The 19,793-nt window shown below is 47.5% G+C and overlaps 1 protein-coding gene across 1 annotated transcript in view; it reads right to left on the reverse strand.

The window, feature by feature from the left end:
- The window catches only part of LOC144601390 (epimerase family protein SDR39U1-like), a 29,150-nt gene that overhangs the window by 4,978 nt on the left and 4,379 nt on the right, over positions 1–19,793 (reverse strand). Inside the window, exon 3 of the mRNA XM_078413463.1 lies at positions 7,831–7,965. Coding sequence (XP_078269589.1) covers positions 7,831–7,965 — 135 coding nt within the window. The remainder of the gene's footprint in view (positions 1–7,830; positions 7,966–19,793) is intronic.

Here is a 19,793-nt window from a genome sequence, read left to right on the forward strand (position 1 = left end):
TATCATGACTGCTCATGGCAGACAATTTAAACCTGTAAAAACCAAATAAACCATTGAACAAATCAACACCTCACAATACCTCCCATGGGCCACAGACTGCTACACGTTGCTCTGGGCTTCTAGGAGGAGGGAGATCCACTTCATTACAGCAATGTGAAGACACTGCCCCAGCTGAGGATTTCACGGGATTGAGTAGAGGGAGGGCAGAGATTGCTTTTTGTCCAAATGAAACCTCAGGATCTTAAGTTTATATTAACTTGGATGAAAACTACACGAGATATCAAAGACAGCCATTGATTTACTTGAAACTCAGCAGCCATTTGTTATTAATAACTGCCAGATGTCTGAAACTCTGTGATAACATTTAGACACAGTCCTTCTCCTTACACTTCCTCTCAGGTTGCACAGGCAGGTTTAATTTGAGCAGGGGGCCCTCCCAGCAGAGCCGTGTTACTAAAAAGAATAAACACACTGCTTTACATATGGAAATACAATTCTGATGCTGTGTTTTGCACCAACAGGTTCATGTTTACCACACGGAATGGGGCTGAAAAATTCAAAACCAATGGGCAATGAAGACCCTCTCCTCATTTCAGAAAATTTGCCACGTTTAGAAACGGGCTCAAAGTAATGGTGATTGTTATTGATCATGATTACACTGATTAAGTAATGGGAACAAGCTATCCAGACGTAAGTACACTTGCATTTAGGTTCTGAAGGAGCTGAGAGACTCCCACCAGCAACTTATTCTGTGTTTGCTCGAGCTGATCGTAGAGATCCACCCTGATGACTGTAGTTGAAGTGATCAGGTAGATGGGAATTGGCAGCATCAAAGCAATAAACTAAGGACAAACTAAAAAGTTGCACAAGCTGCCTTTGAAACATTACAAAAAGCTGTAGGCAGAATCCCTGTATAATGTGTTTGAGCTGATGTTTGCTGATGAGAACCAAGGCTGCTCAGTGAATCAGGTTTAAGACTGAAGCTGCAGCCTGGACCACAATCAAATCTGAATCACTGTGGGAACTGAGATTTTGATTGGCTCTGAAGATGAATGGACAATAAATGTGGGTATTTACAGAGAATCAATAGTCTGCTGACCCAGTGTGGATGAAGGGTTGTCAGCTGACGAGGTCTCCAAGTGTATCCCTGGGACTGAGGAGCAGACTTATGAAGGATCCTTCTTCAGACTGATCAGTCTGAAGAAGGGTCTCGACCCGAAACGTCACCCATTCCTTCTCTCCTGAGATGCTGCCTGACCTGCTGAGTTACTCCAGCATTTTGTGAATAAATACCTTCGATTTGTACCAGCGCCTGCAGTTATTTTCTTAGACTTATGAAGGAAATCAGGAGGGCAAGGAGGAGGAAGAAGATATCTGGCAGATGAGAATCCAAAGAGATTTGATAAGTACATTAAAGGAAAGGTAATGAGAGAGAATAAGGAGAAAATATAGCCCCTCAGATACCAAGAGTGTCTGTGTGCGGCGCCACAGGAGATGGACAAGGTCCTCAATGAGTCTCTCGTGTGTTTTTATTTTGGAGAAAGACATGAAGGCTCGGGAACTTGGGAAAGTTAATGGAGATGTTTTCAGGACAGTCCATATAATACAGCTGAGGTGCTGAATGTCTGAAGGCATATGAAGGTAGATAAATCCACTGGGCTTCATCAGATATATCTGAGGAAATTGTGGAAAGCTAGAGAAGAAATTGTAGGAGCCCTGGCTGATGTATGAATCATCATTAGGCACAAGTGAGGTGCTGGATAACAGGAGGGTGGCTAATGTTTCTAATTAAGAAGGGCTGCAGGAAAAAACCTGGAAACTGTAGACCAGCGAGCATAACATCTATGGTAGTGTAAGTTACAGGAGAGGATTCTGAGGATAAGACATATATGCATTTGGATGGACAGGGCTGATTAGGGATAGTCGGCATGGATTTGTATTTGGAAGATCATGCCTTATGAATATCTATTGCCTATATTGACTTCAGCAAGGACTTTGATAAGGTCTTGCTTGGTAAGCTGCTCTGGAAGGATAGGATGGAAGGAATCAGAGGGTGGTGGTGGAAGGTTGTTTTTCAGACTGAAGCCTGTGACTGATAGTGTGTACCTCAGGCATCGTTACTGGGCCCACTAATGTTTGTGGTTGATATCAACGATTTGGATGACAATGTCCAAGGCATGATTAGTTAGTTTGTAAATTACACTAAAGTTGGTGGTTTCGTAGACAGTGAAGATGGTTATCAAAAACTACAACAGAATCTGGAGCGGTTTGGCAAGTGGGATGAGGAATGGGTAATGGTGTTTAATGCCTATAACAAAATCTTGCACTTTGAGAACCTCAATATGATAAGTTTTAACCTGCAATTTGAAAGGGAGAAGGTGAAATCGGACGTGTCGGTATTGCAGCTGAACAAAGGGGACTACAAGGCATGAGGGAAGAGCTGGCCAAAGTTGACTGGAAAGGGACCCTAGCAGAGATGACAGTGGAATAGCGATGGCAGGAATTTCTGAGAATAAACCGGAATATGCGGGATTGTTTCATTCCAAAGAGAAAGAAAGATTCTAAGGGGAGAAAGAGGCGACCGTGGCTGACAAGGAAAGTCAAGGACAGTGTAAAACTAAAAGAAACGTATAACACAGCAAAGATTAGTCGGACACCAGAGGATTGGGAAAGGTTTTAAGGAACAACATAAGGTAACTAAAAAGGGAATATGGAGACAAAAGCTAGCCAATAATATAAAAGAGGATAGCAAGAGTTTCTTCAGTTATATAAAGAGCAGGAAAGAGGCAAGAGTGATGCAGGAGAAGTGATAATGGGGAATAAAGAAATGGCAGAGAAGTTGAATAACTTTTTTGCAATAGTCTTCACAGTAGAAGACACCAGCAACGTGCCTGAAGTTCAAGAGAGTCAGGAGGTGGAAGTTAGTGGAGTGGCTATGACCAGGTGCTTGGCAAGCTGAAGGTGGAAAAGTCACCCTTTCTGGACTGCAGCCTAGGGTTCTGAAAGAGGTGGCTTTGGAGATTGTGGAGGCATTGATCGTGCTATTTCAAGAATCACTGGAGTCAGGAATGGTCCCAGATAATTGGAAAATTGCCAATATTACCCCGCTGCACAAGAAGGGAGCAAAGCAGAATAGTTGGAACTATCGTCTGGCTTTGGTGGTTGGTAAGATTTTAGAGCCCATTATAAAGGATGAGGTTACGGGGTACTTAGAAGTTCACGATGAAATAGGCTGAAGTTGGCATGGCTTTTTGAAGGGGAGGTCTAGCTTGACAAATTAGCTGGAAAATCTTTGAAGAAATAAATAGCAGGACAGACAAAGGAGAGTCAGTAGATGTTGTTTACTTGGATTTTCAGAAAGCCTTTGATAAGGTGCCACATGTTAGGCTCCTAAGAAAGATGAGAGCCCACGGTATCAAAGGGCAGAGCCCAGCATGGATAGCAGGTTAGCTGGATGGCAGAAGACAAAGAGTGGCAATAAAAGGGCCTTTTTCTGGTTGGCTGCCAGTGACTAGTGGAGTTACGCAAGGGTCGGTGCTGTGGCCGCTACTCTTCACGTTGTATATTAATGATTTGGACGAGGGGATTGAAGGCTTTGTGGCCAAGTTTGCGGATGATACAAAAATAGGTGGAGGGGTAGGTAGTGTAGAGAAAGCAGGGACTCTGCAGAAGGACTTGGACAGTTTGGGTGAGTGGGCAGAGAAGTGGCAAATGGAATATAGTGTAGCAAATTGTGGACTCATGCATTTTTGGAGTAGGAATAAAGGCGTAGACTATTTTCTAAATGGGGAGAGAATCCAGAAATCAGTGGTGCAAATTGACTTGGGAGTGCTGGTGCAGAATTCCCAAAAAGTTAATGTGCAAGTCGAATCAGTAGTAAATAAAGCAAACTCAATGTGAGCATTTATTTCAAGAGGGCTTGTATACAAAAACAGGGATGTAATGTTGAGGCTCTCTAAGGCGCTGGTCAGGCCGCATTTGGAATATTCTGAGCAATTTTGGGCACAATATCTGAGAAAGGATGTGCTGGTTTTGGAGAGGGTCCAGAGCAAGTTTATAAGAATGATCCCAGGATGAGTATGATGAGCGTTTGTCGGCACTGGACTTGTACTTGCGGGTGACGGTGGGGGGCACTTCATTGAAACATACAGAATAGTGAAAGGCTTGGATAGAGTGGATGTGGAAAGGATGTTTCCACTAGTGGGAGAGTCGAGGACTGGAGGTCATAGCATCAGAATTAAAGGACGTTCTGTTAGGAAGGAAATGAGGAGACATTTCTCTAGTCAGAGGGTGTTGAATCTGTGGAATTATTTGCCACAATAGGCTGTGGAGACTACTTCAGTGGATATTTTTAAGGCAGAGATAGATAGATTCTTGATTAGTACAGGTGTCAGAGGCTATCGGGAGAAGGCAGGAGAATGGGGTTCGGAAGGAGAAATAGATCAATCATGATTGAATGGCGGAGTAGATTTGATGGGCTGAATTACCTAATTCTACTCCTATCACTTAAAACCTTGTGACCTTGTCGGAAGTCAAACGGGGCAGGAATCACAAGTGGATTGGGTGGTAGAGAAGGCTTTTGGAGCATTGCCCTTCATCAGTCAAGATATTGAGTGTAGAAGTTGGGACATTGTGTTTCAGTTGCACCAGACGCAGGCAAAGCCACATTTAGAGTATTGTGTTCAGTTTTGGTCACCCTGCTGTAGGAAGGATATCGTTAAGTTGGATAAAGTGCAGAGAAGATTCATGAGGATGTTGCCAGGGCTCGAAGGGCTGAGCCAGAGGGCAAGGTTGGGCAGGCTATGGTTTTATTTGCTGGGAACTGAGGGGTGATCTTTTAATCTATAAAATGATTTAGAGATATATGAACCAAACACATGCAATTGGGACTAGCTTAGTTGGGATAACTTAGTCACCATTGACGTTGGGTCAAAGGGCCTGTTTCTGAGCTGTATGAGTCAATGACTATCTGCCAAACCTTTCTTTCTGATATCAAGAGAGTAATATGTCTATAATTTGTATCTGTAACAGCCCCACATCAGTGAATAAAGTAACAACACTTTAACTGGTTTTGTGTCTCTTTGAATTGTGGAACCATTCAGATATGGATCGGTCAGTCCTGCAACTAACTGTTCTGGGGAAAGTGCAGCGATGATACTCATTTATTGTTCGTGAAATTATATCTTCTGGTTTAAGGAGTTGGTTTATTTATCAAATAGACTGAGGATCGCAACATAAACTCAATTACGCTGCCTGTCCCACTGACTTACTCTAGCATTTTGTGTCTATCATCTGTTTAAACCAGCATCTGCAGTTCCTTCCTCCACCTGAATTTTGATATTTGGGAGTCCATACTGGGATAATTACACTGAGAAACTTCACCAGAGTCAAACTATTAATTTAAACCTGAAATTCTGTGTCTTACTCCTTATTAATTTAAATCCATATTATTGATGCCATTTCCATGCCCTCCATTCTGTCATAGGCTCCATGTCAGACTTCTAGATATAATCTGTACATGTGTAAGGGGTTTCTGCGCCGAGCTTTCGCCCGACCTAAGGTCCCCGTGCCTTGCTCTGATCCCTTGACCAGGCCGCGCACACTGGTTCCCCGTGAGTGGTTCGACCCACTCACCCCTTACGGTTCTAGACACTGGACTTAGATGCAGGAGCGTTTATAGTGCAGAAAAATTCAACCAGACCAGATTTGAAGACCAGGGTTTAAATAGAAAAGGCTTTTATTGAGCGCTTGGGACTATTGTCCATGAATACTTATACAGTTCTATAAGACATATCTATAAGACACATACCGAATTACATGAATACTTTTGACTATGAATCATAAAACGCACAGTTCTACAAGACATATACATGAATACCTTTTACTCTGAATTCTAAAACGCACAGTTCTACAAGACATATACACGACTGTAAGATGGGGAACGTACGACACATCGCAAAATTGACCAACACATATTCCTTTACACACACACGTTTATTCAAACCACCCTCCCCTCTACACTAAACTATGTCCAGGATATGCAGGATCGGGGTACATGCTCACCATGGGGCTATTACTGGGGTTACTGGCTGTTCGTGCTGCTTCTCCGCTGCTTTCCGTGAGGGTCGTGCTTGCCCCCTGAGTTTCTTCCTTCCGTTTCTTGCGTTCCTTGCAGGTTTTCTTGCCGTATTTCTTCTCGAGTTGCGTGCCTGTTCCTCTCTCTTGCACTTCGCTTCTTCTTGCCTGTCTTTTCTTCCTCCTGCATCCGTTTGACTTGTTTCTTGCATGAGTTTAAAACCCAAAAGTCGTGGCCAGTTATACTAATTCTGGCCCGTCCTATCTCCCGCCAGATCTTGGGATCTCTTTGTTTAAAAGATATGTATGAGTTTTCTCTCTGATCTGCGCTTATGTCCGGGGGTACCGGGGATGGCCAGACGGTGTTAATTGGTATTTCGTTGCGAGGTGATGGGTATAACTGGTTTCCCATCACCTACCAGGTAATTTTCTATGGGCTATTGTGCCCCCTTAACGAGATTAACTGTGTAGGTCGGCTTGGGGCATTGTTAGTATGCTGATGTCAGCGCCCCAGTGTCTGGACTTCGACCTGGTTTCGCAGGTTTCTGCATGGCCAATACCCATCCATTGTTCTGGCCATGGCTTTGCAGAAACCTAGAGACTGGGCTGTAAGGTTTTTGCTCTTGTGGCTGGTCACGAGGTCCTGCGGCCATTTTAGGACCCACAGATTGTGACATCCCTTGGTAAACTGACCGCAGCCTTTCTCCGCTATCAGCCCCAGTCTCCCGTTTAAAATGTCCAAACTGCAGCTCTTTGGTTTGGTGTTGCTTTCAGAATGAGGGAAAACTTCTCAAATCTTACACATGTTAGCCCAAACCATTGAGCAAGGGGGCGTGGCTGTGTTCTGCAGCTGCGGCTCACCGGCAGTCTCTCTGTCATTTTTTTGTTTTTGTCTTTGTTATCGTTTAAATGTTTCTTTTGATTTATTTTAAAATCTGTGTATGTGGGGGGTGGTGGGGGGGGGGGGGGGTGGGGGAAACCTTTTTTTCCAATCTCCTCCTCAACGGAGATGCGACCTTTATCGTGTCGTATCTCCGTTCGCGCTACGGCCTAACACCATGGAGTCGGCGGCCTCCAGCTGGGATCGACCTTGAAGACTCCGGTCGCAGGGCCTGTAATTACCATCTCGGAGGCTTCGGCCGTGGGCCCTGCAGACCGCGACATCGGGAGTTCGCAGGTCCCTGGCTGGCGACCGGCTTTCGGGAGCTCCAGCCGTAGCGGTTTGATCGACCCGCTCGCAGGCCCTTCATCGCCCTGCGTGGCCTGGCCGCAGCACTTTCCATCACCCAGTGGGGGCTCAGGACCTTCATCGGCCTGCTCGGCTCGGCCCTGGGACTTTCCATCGCCCGGTGGGGGCTTCAAAAGTCGGGAGCCTCGATCGCCTCGTGGCACCACGGGAGAAGAATGAGGAGGAGATAAGACTTTTCTTTGCCTTCCATCACAGTGAGGGTGTGCCTGGAGCAATCACTGTGATGGCTGTTTGTGTTAAAAATTGTAATTGTGAGTCTTGTGAACTTTATTGTTTACTGCCGGACCCTGACGTGAGAGGACGCTGGCGCTATTTGTTCGCCACTTCTCCGTCAGGACAGTTCGTTTATTTGTTTTTATGTCTTGACTGTTTTTGTAAAGCGTCTTTCAGCATCTGGAAAAGCGCTATAAAAAATAAATGTTTATTATTATTATTATTATTATTATATCTTCCTAATAGACTTGCGCTTAGTTTCCTGACTGCTCCTTGGCCACACTCTGACTCACCTGCAATCCATCTCTCTCCATGACCGGATATCTGACATATCTTGCTGGAAGGCACCTTGTCATGATTAGCTACATTAATGCCACTCTGCAAATGCAAGTGGTTGTTCTTGGCTTCAAATGTATAATTATTTTGAACTGCAGGGCAACCACAAATACAAACAAGCTCGAGCAGTCCTGGATGATGAACAGGCACTGTGTCACGGGAAGTCTCAATATTGAAAGTTGCAACAGAACCAAAAACGAAATCAGGAGTGTATAAAATGTCCTTGATATCCTGTTGTAAAGATCATAAGTGATAGGAGTAAAATAGGGCCCTTCGGCCCATCAAATCTACTCCACCATTCAATCATGGCTGATCTATTTCTCCCTCCTAACCCCATTCTCCTGCCTTCTCCCTATAACCTCTGACACCTGAACTAATCAGGAATCTACCTATCTCTTCCTTAAATATATCCACTGACTTTGCCTCCACAATCGTCTGTGGCAAAGAATTCGACAGATTCACCACCCTGTGGATAAAGCTCTGCCTTCTCCGCGAGTTACTAACTGATGAATCAATACCTTGTCATTTCTCTGTCCATCATTTTTAATGAGGATCTTGATCTGAAACATCGACGGTGTATTTCCCTCCACAGATGCCAACTGACCCACTGAGTTCCTCCAACAGTTTTTTTTAAACTTCAAAGACATATTTATATGTTGAAAGACTGGAGCGACTAGGCTTGTATACACTGGAATTTAGAAGGATGAGAGGAGATCTTATCGAAACGTATACGATTATTAAGGGGTTGGACACGTTAGAGGCAGGAAACATGTTCCCAATGTTGGGGGAGTCCAGAACAAGGGGCCACAGTTTAAGAATAAGGGGTAGGCCATTTAAAACTGAGATGAGGAAAAACTTTTTCAGTCAGAGAGTTGTGAATCTGTGGAATTCTCTGCCTCACAAGGCAGTGGAGGCCAATTCTCTGAATGCATTCAAGAGAGAGCTGGATAGAGCTCTTAAGGATAGCGGAGTGAGGGGGTATGGGGAGAAGGCAGGAACGGGGTACTGATTGAGAATGATCAGCCATGATCACATTGAATGGCGGTGCTGGCTCGAAGGGCCGAATGGTCTCCTCCTGCACCTATTGTCTATTATCTGAACATGATCACATTGAATGGCGGTACTGGCTCGAAGGGCCGAATGGCCTACTCCTACACCTATTGTCTATAAACCCAATAACATGAACATTGAATTCTCCAATTTCAGGTACACCAGCCCCCTTAACACTCTCCTCCCCATCTGACTTGTTACATGCCCCTGTGTGAATTATGTCGCTCCTCCTCTATCTGATTCCTCATCTGCCTCATTTCTCTCCAAACATCATCTGCTCATTTCTCCCTACAGATGCTGTCTGTCCTCTCGCACTTTGTTTTTTGCTCAAGATTCTGGCATCCTGTGTCTCGAGGCTTCAATTCAAGTTGGTATGTAAGCTGCATCACCAAGACAAAAAGCTGTGCATGCATAAAACGCTGCCCTTTCCCAATCCGTCACGTCCAATGGGTGGAAAGGTTTTAACCTAAAATGTCGAATATCCATTTTCCTCCATAGATGCTGCCTGACCGGCTGAGTTCCTTTACAGATTGTTTAAAAAAAAACTTTAAATGGTATATTCATCTGAAGAGCTCCTGCAGTCGCAGGACATCCAAGCATAGTGGAATCCTCCTGTGCACTGTTTCACCCACACCCTCCACAGCCCCAGTGGCTGTCGGTTACTGTTACAGCACCCTCAATGTTTGGAGATGTCTTCCTCTGCCCCCAAGTGGCTTCAGGTTATTATTGCAAGGAACCAAATTCTTCCCTGATATAGTATATTGATCTGAAACGTTGACAATTCCTTTCTCCCCACAAATGCTGCTCGACCTGCTGAGTTCCTCCTGCAGATTGTTTGTTGCTCCAGATTCCAGCATCTATCTACTCTTGTATTTAGAAACTCTTCCTATTAAACAGTACAGCACAGGAACATGCCCTTCATCCCATCTGTGCCGAACATGAGGCCAGTTTAAACTGATCTTGTTTGCCTGCACGTGATCCATATCCCTCAACTCCCTGCATGTCCATGTTCCCAAAGCCTCTTAGTTTATCTGGCTCCATGTCCAAGCTTGGCAGCGCGATCCAAGCACCCACAAACCTCTGTGTATACAAAATATCCGGGACATCTCTTCACACCTTAAAGCTACGACCTCTTATCATACCCTCACCTTAAAGCTACGACCTGTTATCTTTGACATTTCCACTGGGAAAAAAAGGTCTATCTAAAGAAAAGACACAAAGTGCTGGTGTAGCTCAGCAGGTCAGGCAGCATCTCTGGAGAACATAGAATGGTGACATTATGGGTCAGGAGCCTTCTTCAGACTCTGAAAATCTTTATAGAGTCCTGCCACCTCAGGACAGGCACAGCAAAATCCTCCTGTGCCCTGTTTCACCCACACCCTCCACAGCCCCCATTGCTGTTGGTTGCTCTTACAGCAGCCGGTGTGGTTGCAGCCTCAATGTTTGGAAGTGGCTTCTTCTGCCCCGCAGTGGTTACACACATTATTGCAAAGATCCAATTCTCTGTTGAATTGACTTCAGTTGAAATTGGTATCTGAGCTATGACAAGTGGAATGAAATCATCATCGAATCAAAAAGCTGCACAGATTGAAAATTAGAAATATAAACTCCGAGAAACATAGGACAGATAATATCTGCGGAGTGAGGAACATACTAATGTTTCAAGTTATAGCCTTTCACCAGATCTGAGGATATCAGATGTAATTTTTTATGAACAAATCGGGCAGCAGGAAAACATTCCATCTGACTGTGACCTCCACTGTCCATAGTGACCAAGAGCCCACGGGAAAAAAATCCCTGATCAAAGACATAATTACATTCTATGTGAGTGCGACAGATTATCCATGTATCCTTGACTAGACAATATGTTTTAAAATGTTTGTCCATACCATTCCTTTCTGATGTTTCTCCACTGCTGCTCAGCTGAGTGGGGCCACATTCACCTCCTTCGATGATTAGCCACACACACACTTAAAATGTCTTCTCTTCTCTGTCTGCACTATTCTTGTAGAGATTGAGTCGGAATCACACATAAACTCACATAATTTGCAATTAGTTGCACTGGAAAAGTACAGATATGTACTGATTTGTCGTTTGGGAAAATTTATCTTCACAAGTTTAAGGAGTCGGTCTATTTATACATTCGACGGGCTCGGGGCCACAATATTAAACCAGTTGCGATGTAGGAATGGTTAAGGATATAATTGATACTTGTCCTATTAAATTTACACATCCAAGACCCCGACATTCCCGTGTTTTGCCATGTATTCATTCTTAAGTGATTCCTGAAGTTGATCCCCATGCATATGACAGTCCAGTTCTAGTGACTAGAAAGATTGTTACTAATTTAAACCTGTAGTTCTGTGTCTTACTCCTTCTCCACATTGAAAAGTTGAAGAGTGCGGAAAAAGAAAGCGAGGCAGGAAAGGCCAGGTGGGGGGGGGGGGGGGGGGTGTGTTTATTGAACCATAATCATTGGTGACTCGGGTCTCAATTCCATCTCTCAAGGATGTCACAGCCAAAGGCCGTGAATGGAGGTGCCCTCTGGCCTCCAGTGGTGCAGGTGAGTACTGCAAGGAACCAAATCATTATTGTCAAATTGGGTTCAGTACAGAAAAACTAAGTGCAGGATGAACTCAGCATCTGGAGAGAAGTTCACAGATGACATCTCCGGTTGGGAGACTTGGGGCGGTACAGTGGTAGAGCTGCTGCCTCACAGTGCCAGAGTTCTGAGTTCAATCCTGACCTCGGGTACTGTCTGTACGTAGGAAACCTGGGTGCTCCGGTTTCCTCTCACATTTCAAAAATGTGCAGGTTTCTAGGTTAATTAGCTTCTGTAAATTGTCCACATGTGTGTAGAACAGAACTAGTGTACAGGCGATCATTGATTTGCGTGGATTTCGTGGGCGAAGTGCCTGTTTCCTCGCTGTATTTCTAAAACGAATAACTTCTTGTGGCACACGGAGTAGAGGGATGAAACTTGGTAAAGAGTGAAGGTAAGAGGTGGGGCACCAATCAGCGATCGTGGAATCATCTTAAGAGGAATAGTTGGCAGTTGGATAGGATAGCGAGAAAAGGTGGAAGTGAATTGGAGGCAAAAGGATGCAGATGTGGAATCAGATACAGAAGGAAGAGGAAGAGTGAAGTAAAACAGGAGGAAGGGATTAGGGATAAGGAACGAGCGGAAAAAAGAGAAAATTGGAGAGACATAGTAGGTTGCACTCTGTCCACATTGTCTGCTGGAGCTCCCAGTTGCAAGCCATTTTAATTCCCCTTCCCATTCCCATACTAACCTTTCAGTGCTCGGCCTCCTCCATTATCAGAGTGAGGACACACGTAACTGAAAGAAAAGCACCTCATATTCACTTGGATAGCCTACAACCCAATGATACAAACATTGAATTCTCCAATTTCAGTACACCAACCCCCCTAACACTCTCCTCCCCATCTAACTTGTTACACGCACGCCCCTGTGCGAATTATGTCACTCCTCCTCTGTCCGATTCCACATCTGCCTCATTTCTCTCCAAACATTATCTGCCCATTTCTCTCCACAGATGTTGTCTGTCCTGCTAAGTTCCTCTAGCACTTTGTTTTTTGGTCAAGATTCGGCATCTGCATCTGCATCTGCATTGTTTCTCGGGGCTTCAGTTGAAGTTGGTATCTAAGCTGCATCACCAAGACAAAAAGCTGTACATGTATAAAATCCTGCCCTTTCCCAATCCGTCACTTCCAATGGGTGGAAAGGTCTTAACCTAAAATGTGGAATATTCATTTCCCTCCACAGGTGCTGCCTGACATGCTGAGTTCCTCCAGCAGATTGTTTTAAAAAAAAATTTCAGTGGCACATTCAACTGAAGAGTTCCTGCAGTTTCAGAACATCCAAGCACAGTGGAATCCTCCTGTGCACTGTTTCACCCACACCCTCCACAGCCCCAGTGGCTGTCGGTTACTGTTACAGCACCCTCAATGTTTGGAGATGTCTTCCTCTGCCCCCAAGTGGCTTCAGGTTATTATTGCAAGGAACCAAATTCTTCCCTGATACAGTATATTGATCTGAAACGTTGACAATTCCTTTCTCCCCACAAATGCTGCTCGATCTGCTGAGTTCCTCCTGCAGATTGTTTGTTGCTCCAGATTCCAGCATCTATCTACTCTTGTATTTAGAAACTCTTCCTATTAAACAGTACAGCACAGGAACATGCCCTTCATCCCATCTGTGCCGAACATGAGGCCAGTTTAAACTGATCTTGTTTGCCTGCACGTGATCCATATCCCTCAACTCCCTGCATGTCCATGTTCCCAAAGCCTCTTAGTTTATCTGGCTCCATGTCCAAGCTTGGCAGCGCGATCCAGGCACCCACAAACCTCTGTGTATACAAAATATCCTGGATATCTCTTCACACCTTAAAGCTACGACCTCTTATCGTACCCTCACCTTAAAGCTACGACCTCTTATCTTTGACATTTCCACTGGGAAAAAAGGTCTATCTAAAGAAAAGACACAAAGTGCTGGAGTAGCTCAGCAGGTCAGGCAGCATCTCTGGAGAACATAGAATGGTGACATTATGGGTCAGGAGCCTTCTTCAGACTCTGAAAATCTTTATAGAGTCCTGCCACCTCAGGACAGGCACAGCAAAATCCTCCTGTGCCCTGTTTCACCCACACCCTCCACAGCCCCCATTGCTGTTGGTTTTACTTACAGCAGCCGGTGTGGTTGCAGCCTCAATGTTTGGAAGTGGCTTCCTCTGCCCCGCAGTGGTTACACACATTATTGCAAAGATCCAATTCTCTGTTAAATTGACTTCAGTTGAAATTGGTATCTGAGCTATGACAAGTGGAATGAAATCATCATCGAATCAAAAAGCTGCACAGATTGAAAATTAGAAATATAAACTCCGAGAAACATAGGACAGATAATATCTGCGGAGTGAGGAACATACTAATGTTTCAAGTTATAGCCTTTCACCAGATCTGAGGATATCAGATGTAATAGTTTATGAACAAATCGGGCAGCAGGAAAACATTCCATCTGACTGTGACCTCCACTGTCCATAGTGACCAAGAGCCCACGGGAAAAAAATCCCTGATCAAAGACATAATTACATTCTATGTGAGTGTGACAGATTATCCATGTATCCTTGACTAGACAATATGTTTTTAAATGTTTGTCCATACTATTCCTTTCTGATGTTTCTCCACTGCTGCTCAGCTGAGTGGGGTCACATTCACCTCCTTCAATGATTAGCCACACACACACTTAAAATGTCTTCTCTTCTCTGTCTGCACTATTCTTGTAGAGATTGAGTCGGAATCACACATAAACTCACATAATTTGCAATTAGTTGCGCTGGAAAAGTACAGATATGTACTGATTTGTCGTTTGGGAACATTTATCTTCACAAGTTTAAGGAGTCGGTCTACTTATACATTCGACCGGCTCGGGACCACAATATTAAACCAGTTGCAACGTAGGACTGGTTAAGGATGTAATTGACACTTGTCCTATTAAATTTACACATCCAAGACCCCGACATTCCCGAGTTTTGCCATGTATACATTCTTAAGTGATTCCTGAAGTTGGCCCCCACGCATATGACAGTCCAGTTCTAGTGACAATCACTCCATGTGAGCAAGTTCTTCAAAGTCCAAAGAATGTTACTAATTTAAACCTGTAGTTCTGTGTCTTACACCTTCTCCACATTGAAAAGTTGAGGAGTGCGGAAAAAGAAAGCGAGGCAGGAAAGGCCGGGTTTTGGGGAAGGTGTGGGGTGGGGGGGTTATTGAACCATAATCATTGGTGACTCAGGTCTCAATTCCATCTCTCAAGGATGTCACAGCCAAAGGCCATGAATGGAGGTGCCCCGCTGGCCTCCAGTGGTGCAGGTGAGTACTGCAAGGAACCAAATCATTATTGTCAAATTGGGTTCAGTACAGAAAAACGAAGTGCTGGATGAACTCAGCATCTGGAGAGAAGTTCACAGACGACATCTCCGGTTGGGAGACTTGGGGCGGTACAGTGGTACAGTGGTAGAGCTGCTGCCTCACAGTGCCAGAGATACGAGTTCAATCCTGACCTCGGGTACTGTCTGTACGTAGGAAACCTGGATGCTCCGGTTTCCTCTCACATTTCAAAAATGTGCAGGTTTCTAGATTAATTAGCTGCTGTAAATTGTCCCCATGTGTGTAGAATAGAACTAGTGTACGGGCGATCATTGATTGGCGTGGACTTCGTGGGCGAAGGGCCTGTTTCGTCGCTGCACCTCTAATACGAATAACTTCTTCTGGCACACGGAGTAGAGGGATGAAACTTGGTAAAGAGTGAGGGTAAGAGGTGGGGCAACAATCAGCGATCGTGGAATCATCTTAGGAGGAATAGTTGGCAGTTGGATAGGATAGCGAGAAAGGCTGGAAGTGAATTGGAGGCAAAAGGATGCAGATGTGGAATCAGATACAGAAGGAAGAGGAAGAGTGAAGTAAAACAGGAGGAAGGGATTGGGGATAAGGAACGAGTGGAAAAAAGAGAACATTGGAGAGACATAGTAGGTTGCACTCTGTCGACATTGTCTGCTGGAGCTCCCAGTTGCAAGCCATTTTAATTCACCTTCCCATTCCCATACTAACCTTTCAGTGCTCGGCCTCCTCCATTATCAGAGTGAGGACACACGTTGTAGTGAGTCCAAAACGAGCGTTATTATCAAAAGCTTTATTCTTGGTAAAAACCGTGACAAGGCGCAACGCACTTACTTTGGACACACACTACTTAACTACTAATATAATCTAATCTCATCTCTCCAGTTTGGCGCCAGACACAACTATACCTCGCGCTCCTACACCACGTGACCCGTTAGCCCAACCGAGGGTTCGAGACCCCCCCGCTAATCCGTATGTCCCTACATGACCCCCCCCAGAACCCTCGAAACCATACCTCACGGGTGCCCGGACCTCCATCCCGGAACGCGTACGGAGGGGGGAAACCGATACCGCCAATGTGACGGAAGGCGGGGAGGCCGCCGCCGCCGGAGGCGATGGAGGGGCCACGGAAGCGGAGGGCGTAGGCGACGGAGAGCGCTTGATCGGGAACGGCGGCCCGGGCCCAACCATAGGCGGCGGGGGGCCGAGAGGTGGCAAACAAGGCGCCGCTGGCGGGACCAGTGGGGCGGCCATAGGCCGGCCCCTGCGCGGCGGCTGGGCCACCGACACAGGGAGGTCCTTGTCCAAATGGGCCGGCTTGAGCCGGGATACCGAAACGAGCTCCTGGCGATTACCCACCCGCAAGGTGAAAGTGACAGCCCCTCTTTTAAGTACCTAGAACGGGCCCTGATAAACCGGCCGAAGAAGGGGGCGGTGGGCATCTTTCCGAAGGAACACGAAATCGCAGTCCCGCAAGTCCGACGGGACGTGGACTGCCATGCTTCCGTGCCTGGAGGTCGGGACTGGAGCCAGAGAACCCACCCGTGCCCGGAGGGAACCCAACACCGACGTAACGGGCGGCGGCAAGGCGGAGGCGAAAGGGAGAATGTAACCCGGCACCCGCAGGGGCGAACCGTAGACGAGCTCGGTCGAGGATGTGCCTAGCACGGCCTTTGGGGCCGTACGAATGCCGAGGAGGACCCAAGGCAGCTGGTCAGCCCAATCGTAGCCGGTCAATCGGGCACAGAGGGACGCCTTCAGCTGCCGATGGAAACGCTCCACCATCCCGTTGGATTGGGGATGGTAGGCGGTGGTCTGCTGTAAATGAGACCCATACAACTGTGCCAGCGCGGCCCAGAGGGAGGAGGTGAACTGGGCTCCCCGATCTGTGGTGATGATAGCCGGTACGCCGAAACGGGCCACACAATGCAACGCCAGGGCTCGTGCACAGGAGGCCGCCGAGGTGTCCGACAATAGGAGCGCCTCCGGCCAATGTGTAAACCGATCCACCACCGTCAACAGATGAGTATAACCCCTGGAATAGGGCAATGGACCCACCAAATCCACGTGGATGTGGAAAAAACGGACTGGGGGAACCTCGAATCTCTGGTATGGGGCCGGACATGGCGATGAACTTTGGAGGTCTGGCACGGAATACAGGCCCGTGCCCAGGCCGCCACCTGCTTCCGCAGGCCGTGCCAGACAAACCGGGCGGCCACAATGGCCAAAGTCGCCCTGATGGACGGATGTGCCAGGCCATGAATAGCCTCAAAACCCTTACGCCGCAGGGCGGCAGGCACCACCGGGCGAGGGCGTGGAAGGGAAACGTCACACCACAACTTGGTACCTGTGGGGCCACACGCCACCTGCGCCAAATGCAGTCCCGAGGCTGTGGAGGTGTACACCCCGGCCGTTTTTTCCAGGCGCTGAGCCTCCGCTAGCTCCTGGAAATCCACCTGTCCTCCTACCACGGCCACGGAGGGAATGGCCGGCCGGGACAGGGCATCAGCAACAGCATTAAGCCTACCCGCAATATGATGGACATCGGTGGTAAACTCCAAAATTAGGGTGAGGTGCCGCTGCTGGCGAGCCGACCACAGATCAGAAACCTTAGCAAAAGCGAATGTCAGAGGTTTGTGATCCGTGTAGGCCACAAACGAACGGCCTTCCAAAAAATAACGGAAGTGGCGGACTGCTAAATAGAGGGCCAGGAGTTCCCTATCAAACGTACTATATTTGAGCTCGGCTCGCGATAGCTGCCGGCTGAAAAACGCCAGGGGCTGCCATTGACCTTCGACCTGCTGCTCCAAAACCCCACCTACCGCCACGTCTGAGGCGTCCACCGTCAGCGCCGTGGGGGCGGAGGAGCGCGGGTGCACCAGCATGGTGGCGTTGGCGAGGGCCTGTTTGACCGCGACAAAAGCCGTCTCTGCAGCTGCGGACCACGCCAACTCAGCGGGGTTACCCGCGAGGCATTGAAAAAGGGGGCGCATGACCCGAGCTGCAGCAGGCACGAACCGGTGATAAAAGTTCACCATGCCCACGAATTCCTGCAAACCCTTGATGGTAGTAGGGCGTGGAAAAGAGCGGACCGCTTCCACCTTAGCTGGCAAGGGAGTGGCACCGGCCGATGTAACCCGGTGACCCAAAAAATCTACCACCGACAGGCCGAATTGGCATTTGGCTGGGTACAGAATCAGGCCGTGGTCCTGCAGCCTCTGGAATATAGTGCGGAGATGGACTAAGTGCTCCTGGACCGAACGGCTGGCAATCAAAATGTCCTGGACTCGAAGGACAGGGACATAGCCCTTTTACCGTAAGTGCGGATGGGGCTACCGTTCACCGCAATGAGGGGCGGCCCCTTCCCCCCCGCTTGAACTTCACAGTCATAGGGGGGCACAATACTCACAACCGCTCCCGTTTCCACTAGAAAAACAATCCCGGTACCTTGGTCCGTCGCGTAGAGGCGGCAATTACGGCCAATCGAAACTGCCTCTACATTCGATCGGCCCAGGCATTTCTCGGAAACGCACACGGGCCTCTGCAGTTTCGGGCTTCACCGCCCCACCGCCGATGGAAGAAACACCAGCCGCGCCTATTCGGCCCTGTTGCTTGAGCCCGCGACCAATAAACATGTTCCGCAGCCCCTTCTTGGCTGGCCGACTGCGAAATAGCGGCCGATCCGTCGCTCTCTCGGCTGCTCCACCGACTGCCGCTGGGCCTCGAGACCCGATTAACCGAGTCGTCTCGGGTGTGCCGCTCCCTGACGAGCGCGTCGGCTTTCTCGGCGAACGCTACCGGATCTTCAAACGAGACGTCGGCCAACACTAGCCTGTCGTCCCGGGGTAGTTTCTCCCGAAATGCCGCTTCAAAAACCATACACGGCTGATGGTCGCCCACCAAGGTCAGCATCTCGGTCATCAACTCCGACGGCAGCCGCTGCCCCAGCTCTGGTAAATGGAGGAGCTTCAGAGCCCGCTGGTTCTGGCTCCAGCCGAAAGTCCTCAGTAGGAGCCTCTTGAGCCCCACGTACTGCTCCGTTTGGGGTGGACTGGTCAGGTATTGACTGACCCGCGCAGCCACCTCCGCCTGCAGACAGCTCACCAGGTGATGGAACTTCTCCTGGTCGCTCTCCACCTTCTTAATATGGAACTGTGATTCCGCCTGCACAAACCACAGGTGCGGCTGATGGGCCCAGAACGGCGGTAGGTGAACCTCGCCCGCGCTCGGTCCCACCTGTGACATTCTGCGTGTTCGTTTCAGATCTTACGTTCGGGGTCACCAATGTAGTGAGTCCAAAATGAGCGTTATTATCAAAAGCTTTATTCTTGGTAAAAACCGTGACAAGGCGCAACGCACTTACTTTGGACACACACTACTTAACTACTAATATAATATAATCTCATCTCTCCAGTTTGGCGCCAGACACAACTATACCTCGCGCTCCCGCACCACGTGACCCGTTAGTCCAACCGAGGGTTCGAGACCCCCCGCTAATCCGTATGTCCCTACAACGTAACTGAAAGAGCACCTCATATTCACTTGGATTGCCTACAACCCAATGATACAAACATTGAATTCTCCAATTTCAGTACACCAAGCCCCCTAACACTCTCCTCCCCATCTAACTTGTTACACGCACGCCCCTGTGCGAATTATGTCACTCCTCCTCTATCCGATTCCTCATCTGCCTTATTTCTCCCACACATTATCTGCCTATTTCTCTCCACAGATGTTGTCTGTCCTGCTAAGTTCCTCCAGCACTTTGTTTTTTGCTCAAGATTCGGCATCTGCATCTGCATCTGCATTGTTTCTCGGGGCTTCAGTTCAAGTTGGTATCGAAGCTGCATCACCAAGACAAAAGGCTGTACATGGCTGACAAAAGGCGGCCTGACCGGCTGAGTTCCTCCAGCAGATTGTTTAAAAAAAATATTTCAGTGGCACATTCATCTGAAGA

The sequence above is a fragment of the Rhinoraja longicauda genome, chromosome 16 (assembly GCF_053455715.1).
Source record: "Rhinoraja longicauda isolate Sanriku21f chromosome 16, sRhiLon1.1, whole genome shotgun sequence".
Taxonomy (NCBI): Eukaryota; Metazoa; Chordata; class Chondrichthyes; order Rajiformes; family Arhynchobatidae; genus Rhinoraja; species Rhinoraja longicauda.